Raw genomic sequence first — 23,101 nt, forward strand, 5'->3', positions numbered from 1 at the left:
GCGTGCTGTCTATTACTGAGCCTCTTGGTGCTACGGTTAGCGCCAGCTCGTTTATTAGCACAAAGTAGTAGAAGGGCATGTCTGCCTGCAGTGTGAATGGCTGCAACAGTGTGGTGTGTCCTGGTGTTACTTTGATGCCAACACAGCTTCAGTGATAGTTCAACGTCACGTGCCGAGGTAGACTCCTTAGTGCATCCATTGATCTCAACAGTACTTAACAGGTTAACTGCCACCTGGTGGACGCAAGAGCCAACGCTAGACTGCCGACCTGGATCTACTTCGTTTTAGTGTGTTGCGCGCTGGATGCACGTCCGGTTTGGGCGGCCATCTTAGATGTGACGTCACAACGCTAAACGCTAGACTGCCGACCTGGATCTACTTCGTTTTAGTGTATTGCGCGCTGGATGCACGTCCGGTTTGGGCGGCCATCTTAGATAATAATAATTAGCATCAATGCTAGCGAGCTAAAATGAGTCCATCCTTGCTCTAGAAAGCGCCAATGTTCCGTGATGTATGGATAAATATCTACAGAAATGTGTTTTGCCAAAGTCTGCCTCATGGTGGCGCTATAACAAAATGTGGTGGTTCGTCGTTGGCATCCAGGGAATGTGTGTGCCCAGTTTGGCATCGACCGGGCCAACGGTGGCAGAGATTAGCTGTACACAGACGGACTGACGGACACACACAAAGGACACAAGGGGCAGTATTATGAGTGTCTTAAGTACCAGGTCTTATGACTTAACTTAAGACCTGGAGGCGTGGTCAATGCTGTTTGGCCACTCAGAATAGCCAAATGGCATTGATCACGCCTCCAGGTCTTAAGTTAAGTAATAAGACCTGGTACTTAAGACACGCATAATACTGCCCAAGGAGTCAAGACACACGGACGGAGTGCAAAACATACTTTCTCCCCATGCCTTCGGCCTGGTGGAGACAAAAATACACAAGACAGTGCTGCTGAGTTTGCATTGGGCAAGGAGAATTGGCTTGCCAAGTTTGATCTTTTCCTCATATTCACCAACATTTTGGTTTGGCCCAACTAGTTCTGTTCTTTTTTTTATTATTATATTGTCTCTGTCGGGTGGAAACCTGACATGTCCAACTGTTACTTTTCAGGATTCAAATTAAAAAACAACAAAAGTAACAGCAAGCTCAAAATACGGCGATACGCACCGCGTTTCGAGCTTGCCGATCTGCTACTTTTGATGCTTCTGTGTGACGCCGTAGTATGATCACGTAGGGCATTCATTATGTGTGACGCCGTAGTATGATCACGGAGGGCATTCATTCTGTGTGACGCCGTAGTATGATCACGGAGGGCATTCATTATGTGTGACGCCGTAGTATGATCACGTAGGGCATTCATTCTGTGTGACGCCGTAGTATGATCACGTAGGGCATTCATTATGTGTGACGCCGTAGTATGATCACGTAGGGCATTCATTATGTGTGACGCCGTAGTATGATCACGTAGGGCATTCATTCTGTGTGACGCCGTAGTATGATCACGTAGGGCATTCATTCTGTGTGACGCCGTAGTATGATCACGGAGGGCATTCATTCTGTGTGACGCCGTAGTATGATCACGGAGGGCATTCATTCTGTGTGACGCCGTAGTATGATCACGGAGGGCATTCATTCTGTGTGACGCCGTAGTATGATCACGGAGGGCATTCATTTACTAAAAATGGAAAACACAAAAAGTTAGACTACGGAGATCAGAGGTTTCTGCCACGACAGCGACGATATATAATAGGTTTTTGTCTTGCAAGAAGGCAGTGGCGTGCACAGATAGACACTAGGGGGTGCTAGAGCCCTTTTGGCAATGTGCCCTTTCGTACACTGTACAGTATGTGGACCATGGTAACATTGATCAATTCTTGATAAAAAGCTTCTAATATATTATTTAGGCCCCACAATCTATAAATCTCACACTATTAAGGCAACCGGCCGGTTCCACGCGCTGCACAAAGTGCCCTTTTTTTCCACTTGAGCACCTGCCCCTCTAAATGTCTGTGCACGCCACTGCAAGAAGGTCAGCCAGAGCTCACACTGTGTAAACCACCGTGAAAATGGATAGTGGATAATCTCACAATAAACATGTATTTCTAAAGAGACAGAGAGAGAAAGTCTTTAGATGTAAAGGTGAGGCGGGGGGTGGCGGGGGGACGGAGGCTCCGCCTCTCTCTCGTTGACTGCAGGTGTTGAAGGACGTGCAGCTGAGCAACACTGGCCTGGGTTATTATCCGCTCCAGAAGTGCAATTTTCAGCATGGCTTGCTGCCGCTTTGTTTTGTTCTTTATTGTTTAAACCTTATGTTTACATGCTCGTCCGAGTGCTGAATGAGTTCCTTGGCCTTTAGAGATGTAGAAAAAGCAGTTTAGAAAAGCTTGCTATTCAGCAGTATCATCATCGCTCTACCAGCAGGCCTGGGCACAGCAAAATAGGTTGTGAGATGCTTCTGCTTGTCAAGGTTGCATACACAGAACGTTGCAGACTTTCAATCTAAATCCCGTTGCTCTGATATGAGGAGATTAATAATGCAGTATATAGTTAAAACACCCCCCTTTGTCTTCTGTGTATTCCTCTGTGAAAAGTTGACATTTCATGTCATCGCAAGCATAGGGAATGTACGCCCGGTGATGTGAAACGGCGCTCACGTCAGAACAATGGGAATTTGGTTGAAAATCCTCATGGAATATGTCAAATCAGAAACCAGGTCAAAGTAAGATCTCTGTTGGATGCTGTTAGCGAATAAATAATGAAGTTGAACGCTACAGCCAGCGGTGCAGTGCTGAAATGACTCCAGTCCAAAGAGATACTAGTCTGCCAGGATTTAACAAGTTACACCGCAGATGCTTTCTCTCACAATATTATCATTCTGTCAGCCCACTGCCTCCCATCCAAACAATCCTGATTTATAGACATTCTCAAGTCTCTTCTCTTCTCTTCTCTTCTCTTCTCTTCTCTTCTCTTCTCTTCTCTTCTCTTCTCTTCTCTTCTCTTCTCTTCTCTTCTCTTCTCTTCTCTTCTCTTCTCTTCTCTTCTCTTCTCTTCTCTTCTCTTCTCTTCTCTTCTCTTCTCAGCTCAGCTTTAACATAATGGCATCATGCTCTTGTGTCAGGCTTGCCATATCTTCAATCCAATTTCAGCCCTTTAACTGAGGAAGTTATTCCTCAGTTGTACTCAACGTTGTTCATTCTTTAAACCCTGTTATTGGTGGTTGACATCTCCTTAGCTAACTAAGCTAAGGAAATGGAATACTGTTGGCATCATTTTCTTCTAGCTATATTTCACATAATTATCATTATTTGAAACTACTATTTTGGTATTGTACTGTAGGTAGTGATTTGTCACTGCATGTGTTACACTTGACTTTACACGGAATGCACCGTGGAACCCCGATAACATACTAATATAATACCATTTACCACAATTACTGGTGCACAATGTTTGATTTGATTAACTCATTTTTGTTCAGTTCTGGTATGTGTTTGTTTTGTTTTTGTTTTCCATTGTTTGTTTCATAATTCCACCCACATATCTCATTCTTGGTTTTGTCTCCGTCCTCCCTCTCCTCTCCTCTCCTCTCCTCTCCTCTCCTCTCCTCTCCTCTCCTCTCCTCTCCTCTCCTCTCCCCTCCCCTCCCCTCCCCTCCCCTCCTCTCCTCTCTATGCTCTCCTCTCCGCTCTCCCCCCTCCTCGTCCTCGTCCTCTCTTCTCCTCTCCTCTCCTCTCCTCTCCTCTCCTCTCCTCTCCTCTCCTCTCCTCTCCCCTCTCCTCCCCTCTCCTCCCCTCTCCTCTCCTCTCGGCTCTCCCCCCTCCTCGTCCTCTCCTCCCATTTCTTCTCCTTTTCACCCATACTCCTCCCTCTCTCCTCCTTCCTATACTCCTCTGCCTCTTCCTCATACCTCCTGTCCTCTTTCCTCTTCTTCCTCTATGCCCTCCTCTTCCTCTTCGTCCCCTCCCCTCCTCCCCCCCCCCCCCCCCATGCCGCTGTATAGCCTCACAGGTTGGGGAAGCTTGTGGAACAGGTAGGGGGATTCACCCACCATCAGCTCACCTGGCCTGCTTCCTCTCCTCGCTCCCTTCCGTTCCTCTTCCTCACGGCACCCTGCTGGCTCTTAACCACTTAAACCGCAAAACCCTAGCATAGAGCCCTGGGGGACTCCCGCTCAACCACATGGGGTTTAAGTGGTTAACCCATCGATGCTCTTCAAAGTGCCTGGTGGTGTTTTCAACACACCTGCTGTGTGTCTAACTCGGGACGACCTGTATGCTATGTTTTAGCATGTTAGCTGGCAGTCCTTCCCAGAGTGCCTTGCAGCAATCAGCACACCTGTACAACATTTTAAACTTTTAAAGTGTCTTTAGTTTAAGTTGTACCTTGAAATAATGTTACACTAATACAATTTATCATTATTATTGTTATTATTTGATCACCTACTGTACATAACAATCAACTGATTTAAACTTTAAAAAAGGAACATCTGTAGAACTTTGAAATTGTTCTTGCTATCATAGATGTGAAGAGTATAAGCTAATAGTCTGTATCAGCCAGTAAATAATGTAGTACCTTAAATGGCTCTTTGATAACAATGCATATTAATGCATCATATCATACGGTATGTCCAAATGTCGGTCTTCTTTTTTCTTTTTTCTTTATGTCCAAAAAACAGTTACCTTTCAGGATTCCATTTAAAAACAATATATATATATATGGAGATAAGAGGTTTCTACCCGACAGCATCGATATGCCTGCCTGTTAATAACACAATTATGCACATTAAAATGAAACATACCGTAGTAGCCAATGCATCGTGCACAATCTGTTTCAAGAGGCTAGACTCCTGAGGAATAGCAGCATATGAGTCTAATGGAGAATGTTAACCAGAGTACAATGGAGATACTCTTTCCTAGCAGCCCAGACTGACGCACAGGAAGTCCAGATGATAGCCTGCACTGCCACCCTGTGGCACATCAAAGCATCGCAGAGAGAATTGTCTGTCTAGGGATGACATAGACCTAATGCTGAAAGGGTTAAAGTTGTAGCCCTTCTCACCCTGTACTAGTAGTACTACATAATGTCGGGCAGAAACCTCCTATCTCCATATTCTAACTTTGTGTTGTTGTTAGTATGTAAATTAATGCCGTACTTGATCATACTAGAGTGTCACACAAAAGTAGAAGATCCACAAGCTTGTAGATCTGCTACATTTACTCTTTTTTACTTTTCTGAATCCTGAAAAGTAACAGTTTTGGACGATAAGAAACTTTATACATTAGCCATTTTCCAGGCTTTATCTCCTCATGGAATGGAGATGAAAGTGGGAATGAGGTTACATGGCCTTGTTACGTAATTAATATCTTAGTCTAACAACAGGCCTCTTTTGGATGATTTCTACTTGGAGGTTAGACTAGGAGTTATATTGGCAAACAAACAAAATAAACAAAACCCCCGGATGGAATGGGACAGTTAACTATAGTATATGGTATTACTCCCATCACGTAAAGCCGTAACTCCAAATATTTTGAAATTGATATTCCAAACATAGTCTTGACTATGTTTGACTTACATTGCACAGTGAGCTCTCAAAGTCACTCTTCAAACCACATTCTGCCAATATATCACATATTGTTAGTTCGTTACATCGCAGTGATGTAACGGCACATTACCCAAACCTCTGCTAAAGTATCTTTGCGTTTAAAGGCATAGCATATTCTACAAACTACACATAGTTAAGGAATACAACAATGGGAAAATGGGAAAATGCTTCCCTGCTATGTATGTACTTTATGTAGCAACGGTAATGCCTAGCTGGTTTTGTGGTTATGTTACTGTTAGCTACTGTAGCCCTACAGTATATGCTCTGCAATGCAGACCTGGAGCCATTATTGAACTTTATTAACTTGTAAAGTGATCTGCCTGCATTAGGCCCTTTGCATACTAGTGTGTGTTTTCCCTTTCCCTTTATAGCCAAATGAAAATCAAATCAGTAAGCCACTGCAATTATTATGCATCGGCTCCATTATTGGCCTCCAGGCAATATAGGCAATCGATCCTAGAAAGGCCTTTGAATCCATTTCCCACAGTAATTGCTCCCACGTCTGCAGTATAGTGCATATGACGCCGTACCTGCAGTCTTGTGCTCTGGGTGGGTGGGGCTCTGAGTCCATTTCTCCCAGCATGCCATTGTGTGGCCGGCTACAGTATATGTGCGGTGGTGGGTTGTATTGTGTGCATTCTCCTCTGCCAGGGCCTTGAAGCACCACTCAGCTGTTAGCGTACGTGTCTCAGAGAGGGGCTAGGGTGGGCTTATTTCCTTAAAGGTAGGGTAAGTGATATTGTTTTGGTTATAAACAAAACGTTTTTTTGTTAACAGGTTAAATATTCTGATGATAATCCTTGCTACAGAGTCAGAGTGTTTGTTCTGTATCAGGGGTCTCCCTGTCTCTACAGCTCTTTAATAAACACAAAATACATTTTCAGGTAGGTGACAACATTTCAGCCAATCCGGAGAGAATAGTTATTTATGAGCTTACTATTTATAATGTTCCAGTTCCAATTTTGTAAAAATGGATTTAATAAAAAGCTGGAGAGACATGGAGACTCCTGTTACTGAACACACACTCTATAGCGATGAGTACTATCACAATGTAGAGCATTTTAACACATATTTTAACCAAAGAAAATCACATACCCTACCTTTAAATACCGCCTTCACTAAAGATTGATGGGCACTTTACGTTGATCATTTAGATGTTATCCAATACGTCCAACCTCTTATCACCCCATTCTTCCTCCCTGGTTGGGGGTTTCACTCCCATCCTTGTCATCTCCGCTAAAGGGACCATTCTGAGTTGTATCATCGTGGCTTTAGGTTTGCATGTGGAATCAGCTGGAATCTTATTTTTGTGTTTATCTGATCTTTTGTTTTGTTGTTTGGGGGGGGGGGGGGGAAATCAAATGTCTGTCCACTTCTGTCTCAATGTTGTACAGCAGCCTGGGGTCTTTCCTTTGGTATGGTCTCGGTCTCGGAACCATAGCTTTCACTCTGCTGGGAACTGGAAACCTGTCTTTATTACCAGTGCTAATTAGCACACTATGTCCGCTAGTGGCGGTGCACAGCAAATTTATGTTTTGTCCATTTTTACACTGTCAAGAGTTAAATGATCCTTCAGGATTTTGCTGTGCAGTCGCAGTAGGTAGTAGTAGTAACATTAACCCCTTGTTATCTGGGCATTCCTCAGGGCACCTCAGGACCTGACCCTACGACTGTGTTTGTTGACATGCGGGCTCTACGACATGACAGGTACGTTACCCCCCCCCCCCCCCCCACACACACACACACACACACACACACACACTCACCAAGGAGGACTGTTACACAAAAGTCAAGTACATGAGATCTTTAACCTTGACTTTAATTTACTTTATTTGTTTATTTGGACGGGACAGTGCACATAATAATGAACATTCAATACGTAACAACTACATAAAGCCCTATGTACAGCGGAAATGCCGATCTACGAGTTCACAACGCGTTCGGGTAGCAATGCAACTTCTGCACCGTATATGGACGCAGACTGTGGGAAAGCTGAGGACGAGACAGACAGCGCATGAGAGACAGACAGTGGGAGAAAGCATACTGTAGGAGAGACAGACGGTAGCTGAGTGAGAGACAGCATAGGAGAGGTGGACAGTAGGAAAGCTTAACCCTAGACTGCATATAGGAGAGACAGACAAGAGACGAAAGCTAAGAGGGATACATTGTAAGAGAGACACAGGTGATGGAGGACAGTTTAATTCCACGGCAAAGAAAGACGATAACTTTGCATTTTTTATTTGAAAGGTTACATACAGTACAGTAGATGACGTCTGATTGGTGAGTACTGTAATACATATCTGGCCAGTAATATGGCTTCCTTTTCCTAAACAGGGTCCGATTGGTGGAGAGGGGTTCACCACACAGCCTACCACTGATGGAATCTGGGAAGGTTCGTGTTCTTTTTTTCCTTTTCTTTTCTTTTTTGCTAAAAGAATATTTGAATATTTAATTATATTATACTGTATTTAAGAAATACCCTTTGGGGGGGTTTCTAATTAAATATTTTACACAGAATCAAATGATTCACCAGGCGCCTGCTGCCAGGCTTAAAATAATTAATATTTTCAGAAATGTCTCTGGGAAACATAGACATAATGTCCTGTAGTCGGGTGCGGCTGCCTCCGTGGCTGACAGGAAGACACCATCAGTTCGGAGTCGGACAAGCAGCTCTGCATTTGTCTACAGTCATGATGACTGAATAGATGAATGTCATGAGCACATTTCTCAAAACATTTTAACTATACTCAGCTTTTAAAAACTATAAAACAATTTAAAAGGCGGTGCCTATTATTTTAAAGGGTGATGTAATGTAAACACACCCTAAATCAGTTTCTACGTGAAAATGATCTTAAAAATTAAGTATTGTTCCTGTTGTATCTGTGATTTACCGTGTTGGTGTTATATTGTGTTAATATTCCCTGTTATTTGAATCTGCTCTACGATGGTTCTTGTTACCAGATTCTTCCCGGAGTCCGAATCATCATCGCCAACCCAGAAACGAAGGGGCCAATGGGAGAGTCTCACCTAGGAGAGGTCTGTCTGTCTGTCTGTCTGTCTGTCTGTCTGTCTGTCTGTCTGTCTGTCTGTCTGTCTGTCTGTCTGAGCACTCATAACTGAGATTTTTACAAAAAACAACTGCTGACAAGTCCCTCCCCTCAAACAGAGACTGGCCAATGATAATGTAGAAAGCATTGCATCGGACATTCTTGACTTTCAACTCTGTGAAAGAATTAAATTAAACATGTATAGGCCTATAATATACATAATAGTCTCTGTCGGTTGGAAACTGTGTCCAAAACTGTGTGCGTGTGCGTGTGTGTGTGTGTGTAGATCTGGGTGCAAAGCGGTCACAATGCCAGCGGCTACTTCACGGTGTACGGAGACGAGGCGCTGCAGTCGGACCACTTCAACTCCAGACTGAGCTTCGGGGACACGGCCACCGTCTGGGCCAGGACAGGATACCTGGGCTTCCTCCGCAGGACCGAGCTCACCGACGCCAACGGGGGTGAGTAGAGCGGGAACTTTGATTGGTTGAATGCTTTATTAGTCAGAAAAGGTAAAGAGCGCGCGGTACAGGAAGACAATAAGGCATTTAGACAATAAGACAATAACACAAAAACAATGTTACAATTCCAAACATGCAAACATGACCCGCTTTAATTACTTCATATTGGTATTAATTGTCTCCACCAGGCCGAAGGCATGGGGAGAGAGTATGTTTTGCACTCCGTCCGTGTGTCCGTCCTTCCGTCCTTCCTTCCTTCCGTCCTTCCGTCCGTCTGTGAACAGCTAATCTCCGGCACCGTTAACCCGGTCGATGCCAAACTTTGCACACACACTCCCTGGATGCCAACGATGAACCTCTGCCCCACATTTTCCAGAACGGCCTGTTATAGCGCCACCATGAGGCAGCTTTTCACATTTGTTACCTAAAACTGCACCGATCTGCGTGAAACGTTGCATGCACACTCCCCAGAGGCCGAGGACAAACCTTTGACCTGCATTTTCCGCATCTGCCTTTTATAGCGCCACCAGGAGGCCGACTTTTGTAAAACACATTTTTTGATATTACTCCTCCAGATTCTGTTCAAAAATCTCACAAATCGTTACACAGTATCTCTATGGTCATGTGCTCAAGTTGGATCTGTCCCATATTTCATATTCCATCCTAATTGGTTATAATTGGCTTTCACAGTTTGCAAGATTGCCCCGTTTTCAACAAAAGCCTCAAATCATGAACGCAGCATGCAATTTACGTGAAATCTTTCACACATTTTCTTACTAGGCTGAGGAATATATCCCACCCTTTTCACATTGGCCTGTTATAGCGCCACCAACAGGTTGATTTTTGCAAAACACATTTTTGGAACAAAATGCCTCAAATCATCCAATTGCCATCAAAGGCGTATGAAGAAATGGCAAACGGTACACATGATCTCTGTAGTCATGTGATCAAGACGAGTCTGTTGGATTTCTCAGATTGTACACTGATTGGCTAAGATTAAATAAAAAGGTTACTTTTCAGGATTCCAAAATAGCAAAAAATAATAATATTCAGGATTTCAATTAAAAAATAGCTGATCAACAAGCTCAAAACTGCGAGGCGTTTTGAGCATGCACAGTAGATTGGCTATTTTTGCTACGACAGTAATATGCAATATGGCCCTCTGGAGTGAGTGTGAAATATAGTGGCCCTCGATATTATATTTGTTGCAGGGATCGCATTACTTTGAGAAGGTGTTTTCTTGCTGAAAGGAACAGTGCAAAATGGGTTAACTGTGTGTGTGTGTGTGTGTGTGTGTGTGTGTGTGTGTGTGTGTGTGTGTGTGTGTGTGTGTGTGTGTGTGTGTGTGTGTGTGTGTGTGTGTGTGTGTGTGTGTGTGTGTGTGTGTGTGTGTGCACGCGCGTACAGAGCGCCATGATGCGCTGTATGTGGTGGGAGCCCTGGATGAGGCCATGGAACTGAGAGGAATGAGGTATCATCCTATCGACATCGAGACCTCCGTCATCCGGACACACAAGAGCATCACAGAGTGGTGAGCAGCACGCAGTCGTTTATGCTTGAGCTTATAGATCTGCTGTTTTCAGCGTGTGACGCGCCTCGCAAACCAAGAACCAATCAGACATACACTCAGTCACAGCATAACTGCACACAGTGCACGAGGCTGCTACACATTCTCCAAGAGATTATTATAGAGTTCTGTAAAAGGTCAGTAAAACTGATCACTGTGTGTGGTTGACCTTTATCACTGCCTTTAAATGACACATTTGCATTGTACATTTCAATGCCCTCAACTGTAGGAGAGGTCTGTCTGTCTGTCTGTCTGTCTGTCTGTCTGTCTGTCTGTCTGTCTGTCTGTCTGTCTGTCTGTCTGTCTGTATGTCTGTCTGTCTGTCTGTCTGTCTGTCTGTCTGTCTGTCTGTCTGTCTGTCTGTCTGTCTGTCTGAGCACTCACAACTGAGATTTTTACAAAAGACAACGGCTGACAATTGATAGTCCCTCCTGTCCTGTTGTGACCATATGTCCTACACAGTGCAGTACATGGCTGTGATGTGTGTGTCCCTATGTCCTACACAGTGCAGTACATGGCTGTGATGTGTGTGTCCCTGTGTCCTGCACATGGCTGTGATGTGTGTGTCCCTATGTCCTACACAGTGCAGTACAAGGCTGTGATGTGTGTCCCTGTGTCCTACACAGTGCAGTACAAGGCTGTGATGTGTGTGTCCCTGTGTCCTACACAGTGCAGTGCATGGCTGTGATGTGTGTGTCCCTGTGTCCTACACAGTGCAGTACATGATGTGTGTGTCCCTGTGTCCTGCACAGTGCAGTACATGATGTGTGTGTCCCTGTGTCCTACACAGTGCAGTACAAGGCTGTGATGTGTGTGTCCCTGTGTCCTACACAGTGCCATACATGGCTGTGATGTGTGTGTCCCTGTGTCCTACACAGTGCAGTGCATGGCTGTGATGTGTGTGTCCCTGTGTCCTGCACAGTGCCGTGTTCACGTGGACCAACCTGCTGGTGGTGGTGGTGGAGCTGGACGGCTCGGAGCAGGAGGCTCTGGACCTGGTGCCGCTGGTGACCAACGTGGTGCTGGAGGAGCACTACCTGATCGTGGGCGTGGTGGTGGTGGTGGACATCGGCGTCATCCCCATCAACTCCCGCGGCGAGAAGCAGCGCATGCACCTGCGCGACGGCTTCCTCGCCGACCAACTGGACCCCATCTACGTGGCCTATAACATGTAGCCTATAGCTGGCTTTAGCGTTATCATTAGCCGCCCCCGCTCCGAGCCTAAAAGCGGGGGCCGTTTAGAGAAGAAGTTGGATGTTTCGTGGTTGGGTTTGGACGCTAAAGCGCGATGACGACAATGCAACAGACAAACAGGGGGTGGGGGTGGGGGGGGTCATTTCGAGAAAGAACTGCCCAGAGCTTGAGGCGGAATTTGTGCGGATCGTCGGGAGGTGAGAAACAAACGCGGCCAAAGCAGGGACGGTTTTCTGGCAAGCGGAGAGCGTTTGGACAGGAGGCGAACGAGGACAATCCTAACCTATAGTGCAGATCCTTGCTTATTGCTTATTTTGAAACCAAGTGTGGCTCTCACTTATATATTTTTATGTTAAATAAGTAAGTGTTCTCGTTTTTCTGTTTTTAAAAACGTGCCCTCTAAGATGTAGGCTATGGGTATTAAAAAAAAGGAATACACACACACACACACACACACACACACACAAACTGTGGCAAAAATCACATTTTATGTTTACCGTTTTTATGATATCAACCATTATCAAAGTACAGCTATGTTTTGATACAGTGGGGACATATTTGCAACTGTCCTTCAACGTTACATTGAGGTACTACATGTTTTGTGTTGCGTTCATTTTGTGCAGTTTTTTTTAAACAAGTGTTATTTTTTTTTATTCAGCGCTAATGTTTGTTTTCTGTATCAGCCGTCCTGTCTCCAGGAAAAACAAGTGTGCTAACTTCAAAACCACACCACAGCGGTAGCCTTAAACGGTTCTGTTCCATAGAATTACTGCTTTGAAGGAAACTAACAAACAAAACACTACATAATTTCATATCATGTAAGTATGTACAAAAAGAAAAATACACCTTAATTAATTTATTTTGTTTCTCTTTTAAGAAGTTATATGAGGACGCATTCAAGAATGTTTTGCTCTTGAATATTTGCTAATATAAAACAATTTCAAAACAAAAAAGCATTGTATTATCTTGACTGAAATAGCACCACGTCAAGCATATGGATAAAATATGAATATATGAACATAGAGCTATATTAAAAGAAGCCTAGGACCGACGTGTCCGATGATGAAAATCCGTAACTGCAGTAACTATTTCTCAGCTGCATGGAGTCTGAGAGCTGGTGGAGTTGTTCAAATAACAAGGTGGTGAATTGAAGAGTTTCACTCGAAAATGTTGAAGAACTCAGTTTTGAGGAAAGGTTTCTCAATTGTTTCATTATGTGAAAATTGCAAAGCCTACGTCCTCTTGAATGTATAGGCCTGGGCGATATGAACACAATCAAATATTATATTGACCAAATACCTCTATTGCAAGTATTTTTGACCAAATACGTCAATATCGCCATCGTGATGATAATATCCTATTTTGATTATATCGACTTAAGTGATTATAACCAGGAAAAGCCTACCCTTATGCCATATCACAATATCCAAAATCCCAGACGAACTCTACAGCAGTCTGATATCACAATATCGATAACATATCGATATATTGCCCAGCCCTACTTGAATGTTATTTGGAAAGCAACATGACATAAGAACTTAAGTAATAATGCCATGCTTTACATTAATGCTAGCATTTACTAAAAGTCAGCTGTCAGTAGATTATTCCTAAAGGGAGGAAAACTCATTTTAGAATGAAACTCTTCAAATTTTAAGTCCTAACAATGTACACATCATCTTACGAAGGATTAAACAATTGTCACCAGTGGACTGTATTCCTCCACAAAGACAAACAGGAACTGTGAGTGGTAAAACTGAGAAGAAAAAGAAGATTACTTCATCTCTTTGTCCGTCCAAAGGTGCAGATGGCAATATATATTTTTAAGTGGCATTTATGTTTAAAATGTTCACTGGTAAAGAAATCTAAAGATCGTATTCATGACCTGTGAGCTTTTAAAAAGCGCCAAAGTTCCTGCTTTTTGTCCTTGTAGAGTTGTGTTTTGAAGACTGAATTCTCCATGTAAGTGTAACAAACTGCTGTTTGTCTCTCATACGACGGTTTGGCGGCGCGGTGGTTCCCTTGAACTTGTAAATATTAAATTTAAGTCCTCCATATTTTTTACATCCAGAGATTAATCAGGGCTCATACAGTGATGATGTCAGCGATGGGAGAAAAGACTGAAATGAGAAGTTGAATGAACTTGCTACCAGAGACGCCTTTAAATTCAATGATTCTCAACAACAATCGGCTCGGAAGTGCATGGTCGCAAGACACAGGCTCTCGTGGGGGTCCAGACCTTAAAGACGAGCTGAAATGAAACCCTCTTAGCGCATATCGTTGTTGTTGGGCAGAAAACTCTTATCTCCATATTCTGACTTATTTTTATTTCCCATAAATGAATGCCCTAGTTGATCATACTACAACGTCACACAAAAGCATTCAAAGTAAATCTGCAAGCTGAAAACGCTTTGAAATTATAGATCTGCTACTTTTATTATTTTGTAGTCTGAATCCTGAAAAGTAACAGTTTGGGAGGTTTCCACCCGACAGACGATATCCATGTCCATAATGGGGACATAGTTAACAATAGATGGCCCAAAAATGAGGTGGGAAATTAGTGTATGTTTACATTAAAAGTCCTGTCTTTATTCCTTCCTGTAAAACAAAAACCTTGAGTGATTACGTCAGCATATAATAATATTATGACATAGGTTTTCCCACAAAAGGGCTATGATTCATTATGCAAGACACACAAATGTCTGTCTGTCTGTCTGTCTGTCTAGCAGACAGACAGCTAGTCTCTGTGAGCAGGTAGATCGGCAAACTTTGCCGCACACTTCCAGTAGGCCAATGAAGAATCCACCCCAAATTTTGGAAATGCATGCACTTCATGTTGTGGCCTAATTCATAGGCCACAGCAATTTCCTCACTTTTTGCTAGTCCAACAGATTTTGGCCATATAGTGTATCAATCAGATTATTCTTATTCCATCCCCATTGACTTGGGTCCCTGTGACAATGACTGCCAATGATACCTAATAACGTTTGCCCGTAATTAAATTAATACAATGTGAAAATGTGTCTGTTATACAACCAAATAGACCTGTTAGGGCACATTGGTTTCATTTGTATACTGTCAGAGTTAAGGGGAGCTCCTTGAAATGTAAATGTTTGAGAACCATTGGGCTAAGACAGGCCCTGTTTCACTAAGAAATGTATGTCACAATAAGGACATGAAATACTCTCAAGTAGCATTTCCGTTCGTCTTTAAGGATAACTAACTTGGATAAGGTTGAACATTGTATCTAGTCTAGTAATATTGGGGGTCATGATATTGTGGAGGAAAACGTGGGTCCTGAGCAAAACCAGTTGAGAGAAAGACTACTTTAGAGTGTTGTAAGCAAGGTTGGTGTGATGGGATGAGACCTTCAATCTGTGAGAAGACGATGTGGTTTGAGGTAGACTTTTCCTCTTGGCAAAGAATGTTCTTGTTCGAACATGAGGATTTTTATTTTTTATTTTTATTTTTCCAAAAAGGCACTTTCTTCACCGATTTTCTTTATCGTTTCTTTTATCAACGAAGTACTGACATTTTTTTAAAGGTTTTAAAAATGTCTTATTTGAGTTGGCATAAGTTGTTCATTTTAAATAAATATTTCAATGATTTTGACAATAAAGAGTTGTTGGCTGCTAGTTTATCTTACACTATACTAAGGCTAAAATTGAGGACAACACTTAATACATTTTTTTATACGTTGGCTAATAAACAATATCAGATATACAAGCTCACAGCGTGTCACTTCGGACCGCACTGCAAGCTTCTACATCTGCTATTTTTTAACAACGCGTAAAGGAGAAATCCAGACCAAAACACATGTACACTGAATTGGCCTATAATTCTGTCCCAACATACACATTGGCCTTGAATTGTTTCATAGTTGCCCCCTGTTTCCCCACTTTCCAGTTTCCCCACTCCTCTCACAGTTAGAATGGAGCAATAGTTAATTCTAATGCGAGTATTTTAGTAGCTCCAACCTTTTTTTTCCCCACAAATCATCTATTCATTGTGTTTTGATACTCACACATGCACAGTTTGTCACACTAGAGCTTCCATTCATACAGAACACAGTGGTAGTTCTCAACGGGCCTGAAAATGAAGGCCGGGGCCGGGCCTTGGTTCTACAATTTACAATTTACAATTTAGGCATTTAGCAGACGCTCTTAATCCAGAGCGACTTACAATAGGCAAGAACAAAAAGCATGGGAATACATCACATATGTAAAAAAAATGCATTTATCGCGAAACATGCGTAAGCTAAGACCGTGACTAGAACATATCTATATAATGACACTATACATATAAACTATAACTAGAACATATCTATATAATGACACTATACATATAAACTACACATATATGCTATACTATGCTGTACATATATACTATGAAGTGCTATGACTACATACAATGCACTTATTGTGCTGTCTACATGACATGCTATAAGTCTGTTTCAAATGCTATATAAGTCTAAGAAGTGCTGTCTAAGGGGGTAGGGTAAGTGCTATGGGCCATGATGGAGTCTGAAAAGGTGGGTTTTCAGACTACGGCGGAAGATCGGGAGTGATGCTGCAGTTCTGATTGCAACGGGAAGTGCATTCCACAGTTTTGGGGCCAGAAGGGAGAAGAGTTTGGGATGTGTGGAGCGTTGTCCCGGCGTTTTTAGTGAGGGTACTTCCAGCTTCCCTGCGTTGGCTGATCTGAGTGCGCGGGAGGGTTTGTAGGGTTCAATCATGCTGGCAAGATATGGGGGAGCCATACCTTTGGTTGCTTTAAATGCCAACATCAGAGTTTTGTATTCTGTGCGGGCAGCGACCGGGAGCCAGTGCAGGGAGCGGAGCAGGGGGGAGACATGTGAGAATTTTGGCTGGTTGAAGACCAAGCGAGCTGCGGCATTTTGGATCAGTTGGAGAGGCTTCAGTGCACATGCCGGTAGGCCAGTAAGGAGAGAGTTACAATAGTCAAGTTTTGACAGGACTGTTGTCTGGATTAGGAGCTGGGATGATTCCTGGGTGAGGAACGGTCTAATTCGTCGTATGTTATAGAGTGTGAACCTACAGGATCGAGTGACAGCTGTGATGTGAGTTTTGAACGAGAGCTGACTGTCCAGGACAACACCAAGGTTCCTGGCTGTTGGGACAGACGTTACCAGGGCGTTGTCTACGGAAATAGTTAGCTCCCGCATCGGGCAGGACTTAGCTGGGAAGAAGAGAAGCTCAGTCTTGTCTGGGTTCAGCTTGAGGTGGTTGGAGGACATCCACTGTGAGATGTCAGCCAGGCAAGCAGTGATGCGCTCTTCCACCTGGGTGGCAGAGGGGGGGAAGGATAGAAACAGTTGTGTGTCATCGGCATAACAGTGATAGGATATATTGTGGGCAGAGATGATAGTGCCAAGGGATTTAGTGTACAGTGAGAAAAGGAGGGGACCAAGTACAGATCCCTGTGGGACCCCAGTTTGGAGGGTTCGGGGGGATGATAACAGACCTTTCCAGGAGACCTGGTAGGTCCGGTCGGTGAGGTAAGAGGAGAACCACTTTAGTGCCGTCCCGCCGATGCCTAGATCCGCTAGGGTGTCTAGGAGCAGCTGGTGGTTCACTGTGTCAAATGCTGCTGATAGGTCTAGGAGAATCAGGACTGCAGAGTGGGAAGCAGCCTGGGCAGCATGTAGTGCTTCTGTGACTGCCAGCAGGGCAGTTTCTGTGGAGTGGGCCTTTTTGAATCCGGACTGGTTGGGATCTAGCAGGTTGTTATGTGAGAGATGGAGAGAGAGCTGGTTGGAGACAACACGTTCAATGCTTTTTGATAGAAATGAAAGGACAGCTCGAGGGTGACAAACAGTGCATGTATGAGTACCAGTAACAATTCGTGAAGAAAAAAAGGTTTGAACCTACTAAAATACCTGCATTAGACTGAAGACAACTAGCTCCATTCTAATTGGATTCCATTTTACTGTGGGAGGGGTGGGGAAAATGGAGAACAGGGCCATCTATGAAACATTTCAAGGCCTCTCTCCCAATAGGCTGATTCGTGGTGCATGTGTTTTGGTCTGGATTTCTCCTTTAAGCACAAGACCTACAGCAGTGGTTCTCAAAGTGGGGTCCAGGGACCCCCAGGGGTCATCCGGCAGGTTCCAGGAGGTCCCCAGCAAAATGTGTAAATATACAGCATCACAATAATGTTAACCACTTTATCCACTTAATTGATATTGAAAAATAGCAGATCTACAGGATTCTCTTCTGGTGTCCTCGGCACAAAACATTTTCAGAAGGGGCTACGCGGCCAATGCTTTGGGTGCTTCAACACATGCCCCCTTTTCCCTTTTTAATGGCCTGCCCAACACCCATGCCATATGGGCCCTTATCAAGGACATTTGACAATATCATATTTTCACTATATAGAGCACGTCAGCAAGTCTGATGTCAAGTCCATGACTCCACGGCTTTGTGTATTTATTATTTGTATTATAATCCCCATAGGGGGATCTTAGATCGCCTCATATATGAACTGAATAAACAAATCGGCTTCACTCATATGATATGAACTGTTGCTGCTGCCGAATTAGTTAAATTTTCGCTAGAAACAGACTATGAAAATATGAGTGACTGTCTTAAACGATACAGAGATACCTTAGGATCAGGGCCGCGGGAAGGTATTTACAGTAGGAGGTGCTGAACGTTTAGGAGGGGGTGTGCACACGTAAGCGTGCCACAAAATGTGCGTGCACACACCTCGTGCACACACATTTTCGTGCATTTTCACACAGAAAAGTGGCTTTTACTTTCCCTCTCTCCACACGCAAGTTATATGAACAAACCAGGGGTCATCATCATGCCAGCTTGTGATGGACATTTTGATCAATATTTATATGAAAAAGGAAATGGTCAATAATTTTACCAGAAACCCAAATAGCTAGCCCTAAATGTATACGAATGGACTCATAATGTGCCATAGCGACTATTCATATGTGTGCTACACATTTTAAAGGGGGGCTAATCATTTTTATTATCAAACAATAATAAAAACATTATTTATGATTAACATACTGTCTATTACTGATGATTGCACCTGACTTGATAAGGCAAAATGGTTGAAATGGCAGTTCCTTAGTTTATTTCCTTTTCTCAGTTATAGTCTGCTGGGAATGTCTGTGGTTTGTCCGCAAACGTCTTTCCAAGTTCTCTTTCTTCACCATCACTGTTCAGTTCTTACTGATGAGACAAATAATGACTTGATGAGAGAGCTCTATCCAGTTCCATGTATGGTACACAAATACATATGGCTGAGATTTCAGTTCTTTATTTCTTGTTCTCAGTTCTCTGTTTGCTGGAAAGTTCTAGTGAAATGATTTGTGGTTTGCCAGAAAGGGTCTTTCCAAGTTCCCTTTATTCACTTTCACTGCATAGTGAGACATGGACAAGTCTTGCCACGGACACGTGTGTCCATGTATACGAACATGTTGATGACCCCTGGAACAAACAGAATTAGACGCCGATACTGGGATACATACAGCATATTTATTAGGCATAGTAACAGAAATCTGTTTTGAACATATAAATAAAATGATGTTTTTAATTATTATTTTCCCCCTCCTGTCCGGGGGGGGGGGGGGCTGTGCCTGGGGGGAGGGGGTGCTCCAGACCCCCCAGCACCCCTACTTCCCTCAGCTATGCTTAGGATGCATGATGTACGAGCACCCCTAGTCACTTCATACGGGTGTGATTTTGCCACCAGCACACAAAGCCACCAAGTGATTCCTTCTTCACTATGGGTGGGTCAAGGAAGAAGGGTCATGGGTGCCTGTTTGGCTGACCATTCCAGAGGTTTCCAGAGCTTGCAGAGAGCTGATCAGATGCAACTGTAAGGTTGCATTTGCATTGCTGCAAATGCAGCAATGCAAATTTGGACTGTTCCCCACCTCGCAAATGCAATTGTGACAGCTAGGCAGAATGCACAGCTCTATAACATGTTTCACACTATGATGCATATTCATTTTTATTGTTCATTGCATAAAGGTGTTATTGATATTTCATGTTCTGTGACTTTAATAATATCAAAATAAGTCAACTTTATCACATTTGGAAGTAATCTGATCATTTTATGATGTGAAAATGCTAGGCGGATTTTCACATATTTCGCCCAGGGGGGGCGGCCCGGTTCCGGCGAGCCGCCCCGCGTCCGAAATGGTTGAGAAATGACAGAGTTACCGTGGGGGGTTCCCTGGGGTCCCTCTGAAATGAAATTAAATGAAATGATTACTATATTTACCCAGGGTATCTGGGCTAAGCTCAAGAACTTGTTTCCAGCCAGGCCCTGCTCGTAGAACATTTCATCGTAGTGGTTCAATGCCTTGTTCAAGGGCACTTCAGCGGTGGTAATTTTAACGTGTCGGACCGCTGATTCGAACTGGCGACCTTCCGGTATCAAGACCACTCCACAATCCGTTCGGCCACCGCTGTCACTGTACTGGAGCAGCATTCAGAGATCTCTCTGCTGCCTACGACACTGTCCAACACAGCACAATGGTCAGGAAAAGCCTCCTCAACAACAGGCGCTTCTATGTCCAGTTAAATGACCAGAGGAGTAAATGGAAAGCCCAAAAGAACGGCCTCCCACAAGGTAGCGTGCTCGCCCGCTCCTTTTCAATATCTACACAAACGACCAGCCACTACCCACAGAATGCCAGCGTTTCATCTACGCCGACGACCTCTGCATTACCACCCAACAAGCAGACTTCCAGAAGATTGCGTCTGTCCTTGAAAGTGCCCTCCAAGAAATGTCAAGCTACTACAATACAACCACCTGAAAGCCAACCCATCAAAAACCCAACTATGCAGCTTCCACCTGAGGAACCGAGACGTGAAAAAAGAACTGAGCGTCACTTGGGATGGTCACAAACTCTCCAACCATACCCACCTCATGTAACTTGGAGTTACACTGGACAGGACACTCTCCTTCAAAAAACACCTGGAGAACACAAAAGCCACGGTCAACACCCACACCCGTGAAATAAATGTTTACACACCTCATTCAAGTTGCAGGCAGGCAGGCAGGCAAGCATGCAGGCAAGCAAGCAGGCCGAGGCAGGCATGCAGCTGCCTGGCCCGGTAAGCCCCGCCCTGCCTTGCAGCAACAGAACCAGCCGGCCTGGCAAGCCAGCCAGCTCAGAATGCGAGCTCAGCAAGCCAGCGCAGCGAACATTTTTACAAGCCCAGACTCAGAAAAAAACAGTTTCAGGCCAGGACAGGACAGAAAGTTTGTGGCAGACCTTGGCAAGCAGGAAGGGTCGCAGGAAAGCATTGGCAGCTGGCAGGAGGCCCGGGCAGTCAAACCCTACCATTTGGCTTGGATGACTAATCAAGGGCACTGCACTGGGCCCGGGCAGTCAACCCCTACCCTTTGGCTTGGATGACTAATCAAGGGCACTACAGGCCTGGGCAGTCAAACCCTACCCTTTGGCTTGGATGACTAATCAAAGGCACTGCACTGTTAGGGCTGAGAGCCTGGCTTGCTGCAAATGCGGGTCTGGTCTGGCTGACTGTTGGCTGTCAGGTAGGAGACCCTGGCTGTCTGCTGGGCATCCTGAGTCTGGGCTTGTAAAGATTTTCGCTGTGCTGGCTTGCTGAGCTCGCATTCTGAGCTGGCTGGCTTGCCAGGCCGACTGGTTCTGTTGCTGCAAGGCAGGGCGGGGCAGACCGGGCCAGGCAGACAGAGAGCCAGGCCTCGAGAGAGGCCTGGCTGAGCTGACTAACCCTAACCCTTGGCTGCAATGGCTGAAGTGCGCTGGCTTGGCAGCCTGACTTTCTACACTGGCTGACTGGCGGGGCTGGCTGGCTAGAGCCTTCCAACGGTGTCTACCTTGATCTCCGTCCTAAGAAAGAAAGAAACACATACATTCAGAACGACTTAAACCCTCTATATTTAATAAAACCATTCTGGACAGGAATCCTGTATTGCAGGGGTGCCCAAAAAGGTACATCGTGATCTACCAGTAGATCACAAAGGCTGTGCAGGTAGACCACATGGCATGCCCCTGTATATAATCTATCACTTGAATTAAGGTGACTTGATTGATTGACATAAAAAAGGCCTGTCAGCTCAAATGTTGCACACAAACATCAGTAGCATTACAAAGTTATTGTGACAGTAATAATTGCTATAGTGTGTGTTCAGTAACAGTGTTAAATAGTTCTATATTGTGCAGTAATGATTGCTATAGAGTGTGTTCAGTAATAGTGTTAAATAGTTCTATATTGTGCAGTAATGATTGCTATAGTGTGTTCAGTAACAGTGTTAAATAGTTCTATATTGTGACAGTAATCATTGCTATAGAGTGTGTTCAGTAACAGTGTTAAATAGTTCTATATTGTGACAGTAATCATTGCTATAGAGTGTGTTCAATAACAGTGTTAAATAGCTCTATATTGTGCAGTAATCATTGCTATAGTGTGTGTTCAGTAACAGGAATATTCATGTCTCTCCAGCTCTTTAATAAATAGAAAAGGGTTTAAAAAAGACATTTCAGGTAGGTGACAAATTTTCAGCCAATCAGGAAACAACAACAATACTATTTGTGTTGTGTGCAGGCAGCTAATGTGTCTGTTTGGTGTGGGGGGCTCTGCTACCAATGCTAACTACAGCTTCCATGATGCTAGTACAGTCATTTGCTAAACCAAATTAGCGATAAAATCCGTTAATTGTACCCGATCGTTTTTGAAGATAATACTAGTATGGTACTAACTGGCTAACAGAAATAGCAGAGAAGGAAATATTAGCAATGCTATTTTGTAAAAAGTGTCTTGGTCCGCCTAGCCTACAGAGCTACCGCAACAAAGGACGTTGCCAGTTTCTGGATAGAAATAAGCAACCAGTTGTGAAAACAACTTCAAGACCAAAAAAGCGAAAATAGCAAGCATTTAATAACACAAATCTTATTTATATAGTTAATTTATATAGTGTTTTTATTTGTACTCATCTGGAACATTTACAAGTTAATGGAAGTACATCCATTGTAATGGCATGTTCTCTGTAACTTTTCAACATGAACATCAACATGAACTTGTTTTCATATACATGGTTGCTTATTTCTCTAGCCAAATCTGGCAACAGGAGACCGCAGTATAAAGGGTGTATTTCAGGCCTAACTCAGTGCGCTGGCTTAGCTCAGTGGTTACTTCATTGAAATGTTTATAAATTTCAATCTCCTGTGATCGAAAGTGAAGTGGGGGATCGA

The 23,101-nt window shown here is 43.8% G+C and overlaps 1 protein-coding gene across 8 annotated transcripts in view; it reads left to right on the forward strand.

The window, feature by feature from the left end:
• The window catches only part of LOC306912484 (disco-interacting protein 2 homolog C), a 311,207-nt gene extending 295,717 nt beyond the window's left edge, over positions 1 to 15,490 (forward strand). For 4 of the 8 annotated variants that reach the window (XM_079488741.1, XM_079488742.1, XM_079488743.1 and 1 more), the window contains exons 32-38: positions 4,004 to 4,033; positions 7,251 to 7,312; positions 7,940 to 7,997; positions 8,567 to 8,641; positions 8,939 to 9,113; positions 10,521 to 10,644; positions 11,603 to 15,490. In XM_079488741.1, the coding sequence (XP_079344867.1) occupies positions 4,004 to 4,033; positions 7,251 to 7,312; positions 7,940 to 7,997; positions 8,567 to 8,641; positions 8,939 to 9,113; positions 10,521 to 10,644; positions 11,603 to 11,855 (777 nt within the window). In that variant the 3' untranslated portion in view covers positions 11,856 to 15,490. The remainder of the gene's footprint in view (positions 1 to 4,003; positions 4,034 to 7,250; positions 7,313 to 7,939; positions 7,998 to 8,566; positions 8,642 to 8,938; positions 9,114 to 10,520; positions 10,645 to 11,602) is intronic. The other 4 variants (XM_079488745.1, XM_079488746.1, XM_079488747.1 and 1 more) reach the window with 1 other exon arrangement.
• The last annotated feature ends 7,611 nt before the right edge of the window (positions 15,491 to 23,101 follow it).

Source organism: Electrona antarctica (genome assembly GCF_951216825.1).
Source record: "Electrona antarctica genome assembly, chromosome: 19".
Classification (NCBI taxonomy): Eukaryota; Metazoa; Chordata; class Actinopteri; order Myctophiformes; family Myctophidae; genus Electrona; species Electrona antarctica.